Source organism: Emys orbicularis, chromosome 1 (genome assembly GCF_028017835.1).
Source record: "Emys orbicularis isolate rEmyOrb1 chromosome 1, rEmyOrb1.hap1, whole genome shotgun sequence".
In the NCBI taxonomy this organism is placed as follows: Eukaryota; Metazoa; Chordata; order Testudines; family Emydidae; genus Emys; species Emys orbicularis.
The window spans coordinates 108849601-108858812 of NC_088683.1; the positions used below are offsets into that span (position 1 = coordinate 108849601).

General features: G+C 46.9%; 1 protein-coding gene across 3 annotated transcripts; it reads right to left on the minus strand.

Moving 5' to 3' along the window:
* Positions 1-766: 766 nt before the first annotated feature.
* On the minus strand, positions 767-8547 carry MRPS33 (mitochondrial ribosomal protein S33). 3 transcript variants are annotated; one of them, XM_065413483.1, is made up of 5 exons: positions 8400-8547; positions 6299-6346; positions 5002-5066; positions 3761-4016; positions 767-1194 (listed from the first exon to the last, which is right to left on the minus strand). In XM_065413483.1, exons 4-5 carry the CDS (start codon positions 3973-3975, stop codon positions 1089-1091), a joined length of 321 nt encoding a protein of 106 aa, XP_065269555.1. In that variant the 5' UTR covers positions 3976-4016; positions 5002-5066; positions 6299-6346; positions 8400-8547; the 3' UTR covers positions 767-1088. The 3 variants fall into 3 exon arrangements, with proteins under 3 accessions (XP_065269555.1, XP_065269565.1, XP_065269547.1); XM_065413493.1 differs by lacking the exon at positions 8400-8547 and adding an exon at positions 5595-5753; XM_065413475.1 differs by lacking the exon at positions 6299-6346.
* Positions 8548-9212: the final 665 nt, after the last annotated feature.

A 9212-nucleotide genomic window follows, 5' to 3' on the forward strand; every position in this document is an offset into this window, starting at 1 on the left:
TGCAAGTGGGGAAAGGGAAAGAGCTGGGCCTATACACTTGGAAGAGAAGGCATTAGTACGTAAAGTGGGAAGAGGGCCAGAAAGGTACACCTAAAACACAGGAACAGAGGTGGACGTATCTTCTGTTGCTGCACCCACATAATGGGAAAGAATAGACAGGAAGAAAGACAAAAGAAAGGTAAGGAGACACATAGTTGCTAATATGGATAACGCTGTAGGGAGCTTAGCTATAAAGGTGCCCCTAATATCAATGAACTAGAGTTAATTTCCTTGTGGAATACTACATACATGTCCTTACAGACAGACAAACATCCTTGTCTGATCTCCTTTTGGAGTAATACATATTTAACAATAATTCATTTAGTAGGGACCAGAACTTGGAAGCAATTTAGAATCCTCACACCACAACTTCTATCATCTGTAGATCTAATTACACACAGTACAATGAGAGTGCTGTGGCCAGGGAGGGGACCAGGAAGTGCCCTCCAGTGCAGAATGCAAATGAATTGTTTCTAGTATTAAGTAAAATCAACCACCAAGATAAAGGGTAGGGCGGGTAAAGCTGCATGCATTATAAATTGATGTTCCAGGCTACACAGTAGCAGAAGGCATCATTCTTACTGAGTCTGAACCAAACAGCACTGGGATCAATATAAGCAGGTAAGACATACTTAATGAATGAAAGAAGGTAGAACATGTAGTATTTTGGTGAAAGTGAAAAGTCAAAGAAACAAGGACAAAAAGCAGCAGAGGTGAACACCAAAAATGTAGACTTTTTTTTATTGCTGACTCAGGTAGAAAAGGGCTCCCATAGCAACTGAAACCCAAATCAGCATCATCATGGGTGCTGAAACATACTGAATTATTCCTATATATACAGTCACTGGTGAAAAACCTGAGTGCTCAAAGAGGCCTAGTAAAAAGACAGTTCAATTCAAAGTTTAATATCTGGCAGACTGCTTACACCCAATCCCCACTGCAGCCATGAACTCAGCTGCATGCAAATCCATCTCTGGCTGGGAAGAAAGGGATAGGGTTGCTTTTGCTCTGACATTTCTAAAGTAGTCTGTTGCAGTTCCAAAGTAGCACTATTTCTTCTTGGTAGCTCTCTTTCCTTCTCCTTTCTTGGGTTTTTCTTTACCACGGAGCTTCTTTAGCCGTCTCATCTCTTCCTTAAAATCTTGATGTTCATCTCTGGATGGAAGAAAGAGAGGGAAAAGGGTTAAATTTAACTTCTTCCAAAAGAACAAGAGTGCAGTGGGTTCTGGCGGCCAATACTTCCCATTCAGAATGGTAGATTCCCACCTTGAAGAATGGAGAGCTGTACACAAAACAAGATGAGAACTAAAGTAAACATTATACAACATGTACATTATCCTAGTGTGTTTTACATCAAGAGGAAAACAAACCAACAACATGATATTTTGCATTACAGCAGCACCTTCCATTCAAGAATCTCGAAGTACTTAACAGAAATTAAGGAATGAAGCCTATCACCAACATGTGAGGTAATGTTATTCCATTTTAAAAGGTGGGGTAAAACCAAGACTTAGAAGTGAAGGGACTTGCTCAGAGTCACACCAAGTCTGTGGCAGAATGAAAAACAGGATCGAAATCTCCTGGCTTGCAGTCTTGTTGTTTATTCAATGCTCTCCAACTCCCACACCCATACCTATTCCCAGGCAAGTCTGATGGTTGTCCAGATGTGTTAGAGAATGAAGCCTATATTGAATCTCATTACATTTAGTGTTAGCAATAATATTGCAAACACTCACAGAATAATTTGAAAGATTTCCTTTGGTACTTATGGAATTAACAAGATTGCCTTTATCAGCAACAAATGATATATATTTCTTACAGTATATTTCTTGATCCATTGTGCTCAAATGGGAAGTAAAATCAACAAGAGAAAAAAAAATCAAAATTTCCCCCCTCCAAGCTAGCTCAGAAGTCTCATCTTGTGTTGTAACACCATGCAAAGACTCAAGTTTGGGTCATTAGCTCCTGAGGAGAGAGGCAGGGCGGGCTGCAGTTACACCTGGCATTGCTCTCAATTGATTTCACTGAAGGGTTCTGGAGGAACCTATATCTACCAGTGGGATCTTTATTATTTATTTGTATTATCATAGCGCCTAGGAGCCCTAGTCATGAAGCAGGACCCCCCTGCGCTAGGTGCTGTAAAAAAGCAGTAAAAAAGTGAACAGGGGTGGGGAAGGACAGGATAGGAAATCCTGGAGAACCCTTTAAATAAATTCCACTCCCATCTCCCATCCAAATGCAACTTAGCAGTGGAAAGTGTGGGGAAAATGGGTAGTAGCACCTCAAGCTTGTCTAAGGCTGCTGCCCTGCTGTTTTTAATACTTCCAGAAAAGTATAAGAATTATTCCCAGGCCCCCTTGGTCTTTAGATCTGTGTCTAACGTCCACTGCCTATCACAACATTTATTTCTGAATAGCACACCTGAGCCACTGCAGGCCTCTCTGAGCATACACAAGAAACAAGACACTTGAGCGAGCACAGTTTATAGTTTGGCGTTTTGTGCCAAGAGGAAGTTATTCTAGGAAGTTTTGTTCTTACAATAGTGCAGGCAACACCTGGATGGTCACTATACCATACTAAAATAGAAATCCTACCTATTAAAGAAATTCCTATAAATTCCATGCCAGTTGGCCAGAGTAAGGGCTGCATTTAACTGCCTCAAAGAACATCTACAAGTAATCAGTTCAGTGTTTCCTTACTCAAAATTGTAATACTCATTTAGAAGCTTGAATATAAATGTTTCTAGTCAATTTTGTCCTATATTTGGAAAACAATTTCCCTTCATTTTGGATGGTTTGAAGGTGACCTAGTTTTTTTTAAAACTTAAAGAAAAATCAACCACCACCAAATTTCAAGGGTGGGTACTGAAGTAGCCATAAACACAGGGTAAGAGTATTTTAGCAGTTGGTGTATTAACATGCTATACATCTTTTGCAGCTCCTTGAAAGATCCGGACACCCCATAATTGTTGCCTTAGCTTCTGTTCTGCAGACAGACATCACACCTATCATTCATCAGCTTTGCAAAGCAATGCTTTCTTAATGGATAAGGCCCCTGTCCCAAACAGCTAGAACAGGGGTTCTCAAACTTTATTGCACCACGACCCCCTTCTGACAACAAAAATTATTACAAGACCACGGGGGGAGGAGAGGGGGGGGACGACAAAGCCTGAGCCCACCCAAGCCCTGCTGCCTCCAGTAGAGGGGTGCAAAGCCAAAGCCCGAGCCCCACTGCCCCAGGTGGTGGGGCTCAGGCTTCAGCCCCAGTCCCGGGTCAAACCTGTGCTCGGGTCTCAGCTTTGGGCCCGGGCCGCAGCAAGTCCAACGTCAACCCTGGCGACCTCATTAAAACAGGGCCGCGATCCACTTTGGGGTCCTGACCCACAGTTTGAGAACCGCTGAGCAAGAAGAAGCATGCCCCATATTGACATGCGATTGCTTAACTACACCCATTGGTCTACGAACTCTTGCCCACAAAAGGTTCAGTGCATCCAAATAGGAAAAAACTACATAAACAACCCGTCCACATTTTACTCTATTATTCCCACACCAAGCACACCAAAAAAAGTGCTTCTTCTATACGGCCTGTCTGTCTTCTGAACTGCACCACTTTAATAGTTCTGCTGCTGCTGCTTTAACACAACCCTAATAGAAGCCACAACTCCTTGTTGCCCAGTCCATCCCCCTCACCCCCCAACCCCCACATTACACACATGGATCACCTGTAAAGGCCAAGGAAGCGGAGGTTCTTCATGAGGGCGACGTAGGTGTTGTGAGGGGGATACCAATCGTAGACTTCCTTCCGTTTGGCAAGGGGCTGCTCGCTGAACAGCTTCACTACTTTCATGGACTTATTGTCTGTTGGCCTGACAACTTCTCCAAATATCCGGGCACTCAGGCGGGCCATCCGCAAGGCATAATTGGAAAGAGCAGACATCTCCGGGCAAAGAATGGACACGCACACATATACACACTTCCCTACAGAAGGAAGAGGAAAAACTGCAACTATTTGAGATGTTCCAGGATCCCAAGCATTTGCCAGTATGATCCTGTCTTCCACCCTCAAATCACACTTGCAATTCACACGAGATGAGGGGCATCATGCTTGAGGCTGCATTTCTCACTGCAATACAGTTGATGCCAATGTCATTTGCATAACCGTAAAACACATTAAGTATTACTTTTAGCAAGTCTGAGGTTTGTCATCCCAGCTCTATGTAAAATTAGTCTAATTCCTAATATACAGTTCTCCATGTAGAGACATCACTTAATTTGGTAGTCTCTGCAGAGAAGCCAGGGATTAAATGGCATGAAGACTCAGGCCAAGATCCTCAAAAGGTTTTTAAGCATCTAGCTCCCATTGATGTCAATATAGTTAGGAGATTCATATCGCCATTTTTCTTCCATTCCTCATCTCTTTGGATTTCATGCACGTCCTCCACCACGTCGTTGTTTTCTGTCAGTTTTCCTCTCATATCTGTCCTTTTGTTTGAAGCATGTCCCCGCCTCCCTCTTCCAACTATTTTTCCACTTTTGCCTTCTCTTTTCCAAGAAAGCCAACATGTCAAACTTCCCTCCAACCAAGGAGACTCCCTCCAGAGTCCCTCACTTCTGCTCCTTCAGACAGCCAAATGGAATCTCTAGAATATAAGATACTCTCAGAGTGATACTCCAAACTTTTAGCCATTACTGCTAGACCACAAGAGCAATTCTTTCTCTCCCAACCCTAACGATCCCTTTGATGTTTTTCTTCAGCTCTCTTCACATTTCTCCTTCCCCATTTCTTTCCTCATCTTCCTCTCTATTTAAATTTGTTCTTCCCTACAGAATAGCTCTCAAGCTCCAACTGTCCACTTAATGAAACCTGACAATCCTTGTTAGTTTCACTCTACTTGCTGGGATCAATGGTGAAGCAGCTACACAAGATGAGACAAATGAGAGAGGGAGAGAAGGAAAAGAATACCTTTTATTTGTCTTGCCTTCAGCAGCAGATCGCCTCTCTGATACTCCTGTTTATAGCTGTCAATCCTACGGAAAGAGGAATAGCACATACACAGAAGAGGATTAGATCTGCTTTTCTCTATTATTGTAGTTGTCTCCACTGGGGAAGCATTGTATATGAGGCACAGAGGTACAATCCTCTGTTTGGGATATTCCTGGAGATATTGCAGTGGAGTTTCAAGCAATTTATGTTATATGTCATATAGGGTTAGTGAACAAGATCATACGGGAATCCCATGACCCTGTAATGACTTCAAACCCCCTGTGCTGCCCATACCATGCCTGTCTGGTGAATAGGTGATGGTTTAAATCTCTAGAGCTGTCAGCCTTCTTTCATGAGCATTAGATCGTCTTTAAAGTTTAAAGTCCGTGTTTTCTTTTAAAAAGCATTTCACAACTGCATCCAGAAACCAACAACAGAATCAAGATGAGCATAAAATATTGGAGATGTATAAAAGCAACAGTGAAGGCAATCTGTAGGACAGAGCCAAGTAGATTTAACTAAATCAATTGGGAATATTTTGTTTAATAACATTATCTTGAAGTAAATATTACCCCACATGGGCTTCTACATAGTGGAGGAGCTGGTGCACAATCGCCTCCTTAGATTTGCTCCCACTGGTGCTCAATAGTGCGACGAAACAGGGGGAGGAAGTGAATTCAGCACCCAAATAATAATGAAGTGTTCTCGGTCAAAAGAGAATATGAGAAGAACTACAATGGGAGGGCAAGCAAAGTGTCAGAGGCTTTAAGACAAAGAAATGTCCTAATGTGAGAAGAGAGAAGTTCTGGAACAGCTGCAGTCCAGTATCTCAGTTTATCACAACCATGGGCTACACATGGTAGAGTTAACATAAGCCTCTCCTGTGCTACAGTGGCTCTTTCTTCAGCAGCTAGAGAACATCACACAGCCATGCTGAATCACAGCACTAGCCCTTTCTAAATAGATATCCTAAAGTCGTGTATTTGCATAAATGGGATTGATTATTTTGCATTGGCCACCACCTTCACAGATACCAATGCACTCTACTGTGCCACAACCAACCCTCTCCAGTCTCCCTTTTCCACTGTGCCAGGAGAGCTGAAACCACTCTTAGCTCCTAGATGATGCAAGACAGCAGAATGGTGATGGGCTTTTAATTTAATAGTCCCTGCAGGGATCTTCTAAATAGCCTAATCCAAGGTTGGAGTCCTTTGGTATTCTTAGATTAGATAGGATTAGCTGAGAGATTAAACGGGTAAAAGTTGAAAACTCTCACCAGTGTCTGGGGAGCTATCCAAGCTGGTCTCCTTGGTGACCTGAGTTTCTGTGAGAAGCAGATGGAAAGTCTGAGCATAGTACGTGAAAGACTACTGATACTGCACGCTGCCCCTGCCCCAAGTGGTTCTGTGCCCTGCCCCGTCCACAGGTGCTGCCCCTGCAACTCCCATTGGCCACAGTTCCCGACCAATGGGAGCTGCGGGGGCAGCATGCAGAGCCCCCTGGCTGCCCCTATGCGTAGGAGCCAGAAGGTGGACATGCCGCTGTTTCCGGGAGCTGCGCAGAGCAGCCCCTGGCCCCACTCCCCAGCAGGAGCTCGAGGGCTGGATTAAATTGGCTGGCAGGCCGGTCCGCGGGCTGTAGTTTGCCCACCCCTGAGCTAGCCACACTAGGGGCTGGCCCACACTTCTGGATGACAGTGATGTTATCAGACTGACTGTTAGCAGTTTAACACTGAACGCTGTTTTCTGATAGGTTGTTTGCCCTGACCTCATCCCACTCCTTCACTGTCCTCCCCATCCCTTTTCCTCTTGAATGCCACTCTTTCCCTCTCCTTTGCTCCTACTAACTCCTCCCGCATATTGCCTCTCCCCCTTCCTCCACTCTGGCCCCCACAGTACAGTCTTTAAAAAGACCTGCAGACCACAGGATTAGTTCTCCCTTATTAATATAATTTGTAACGTGACAGTGTCTTTAGAGATAGGCGACAATGCAAGAGAGGGCCAGAAGCAGAAGAGAGTGATCCCCATCAACAACAGCCACCTGTCTCCTTCCAATAGCTTCTGATAAAATATGAACTAATTCTTAATGTTACATTGCTATCCATTCTAAGGGCCCTACATTATTTTCAAGTGCTTTCCATGAAGAGGAAGGACACTAGCATTCTAAGTAGGAGGCACAGTTTAGATTTTGACAAACAAGAATAAAGGGGTTGGGTTACAATACCAAAGTATAACAAAAATGTTCCCATTAGTTTTATTTTTAAAAAGTGAAGGAATTTTTTTTTTTTTTATAAAAACAGTGAAACATTTAATCTCATTGCCGCATCACAAGACCCTGATGGAATCCCTGGCGAGCACCAATTGCAAAAGAATGCAGTACCCATGGCGGGGATATCGCAACATGTCTCTGTGGCTGGGAACCACTGATACAGTTCAGGGCCAATAAATTCACTCCCTACACTAAGTTATTCGTTATAGTTAGGTACAGCTGCTACCCCTCATAGCACACAGACAAGCTTCTCCTCCATCCCACCCAACTTGCATAGAAGCCCCCTACATAGCAACATGCCTCCTTCCCACATCATAGCACACAGGAGACCCCTCCCCCACTATATACACACAAGCCCCTCCCAACTACCACCCCTCCCCCCACAGGTACCCCTCCCGCAACATATACACCCACGAGCCCCTCCCTCTTACTAGCCTCCCCACAGGAGCCCCCAACACACACACAAGCCCTTCCCCCTACCACAGGTACCCCTCCCCCCAACACACGCACGAGCCCTTCCCCCTACCACAGGTACCCCTCCCCCCCAACACACACACGAGCCCTTCCCCCTACCACAGGTACCCCTCCCCCCCCAACACACGCATGAACCCTTCCCCCCACCACAGGTACCCCTCCCCCCCCAACACACGCACGAGCCCTTCCCCCTACCACAGGTACCCCTCCCCCCCCAACACACGCACGAGCCCTTCCCCCTACCACAGGTACCCCTCCCCCCCAACACACGCACGAGCCCTTCCCCCTACCACAGGTACCCCTCCCCTCCCAACACACGCACGAGCCCTTCCCCCTACCACAGGGAGCCCTTCCCCCTACCACAGGTACCCCTCCCCCCCCAACACACGCACGAGCCCTTCCCCCTACCACAGGTACCCCTCCCCCCCAACACACGCACGAGCCCTTCCCCCTACCACAGGTACCCCTCCCCCCCCAACACACGCACGAGCCCTTCCCCCTACCACAGGTACCCCTCCCCCCAACACACGCACGCAGGAGCGCCCTCTCCCCTTGGCGCACAGTCTCCTGGACTCCCTGCTTTCCCCCTAACCGGGCCTCACAGACCCCCCCCCGACCTCAACTCTCTGCCCTACCCGTCATGCAGCCGCCACTCCACCGGAAGCGTCACTCCCGCTAATCTCTCCGGGCTGCAACAGGGAAGCCATAGAGCGACGGTTCCCCGTAACCACCCAACCCAAGAAGACTGTTAGCCGTGCGCATGCGCTCTATGGACGCCGCCAGCTTGAGTCCCTTCTTCCCCGTGTGGGTGACGTCAGGGTACGGTTGTTGCAGCGCCGAGGGTGGGGGCGCGGCGCACGCGCCCGCTGCTGGGTCACCGCCCGTTCTTGGGCGGGCGGCGGCTGGTTCTTTCCCTCTGACTAGGGGCTTATCCCGGCACGGGGTTTCCTGGGAGAGGGGCGAAGGGCAGGGGCACGCGCCCGGCGAGAGCTTTGCTAGGCAGCCGCTGCCTACTCCCCAGGGCAGGCAGAGGGTGTTCAGTAGCCCCCCAGGAGCTAAGGGGGCGGAGGCAGTGCCCTGTCTGCAGCGCCCTCGAGGCATTCATTTAGAAGGGGCCTCTTTGCACGATGCTCAGCAGCCCTTCCCCCCGCAGGGAGCTTTGCCCCACGGCATCTGCCTGCCACCCTAAAGGCTAATTCCTGAATGTCAGTAAACGCCACAGATCTTCTGCCACTGTTTTAAATAAGTGAATTACCTGCTTGGAACAACCACCTTATTGAAAGGGATAATGAATGAGCAAATGTATGGCGCAGAACAATCCGACGCTGGCAAGGCACTGACTAGATGACCTAGCAGGTGCTTTTCCTTTCTAATTTCCCTTTTAGTGTTGGTTGGCCTAAAAATGTGCCAAGTGGAAATAGAACCTTTACAATAAAGTTTTTATGCAG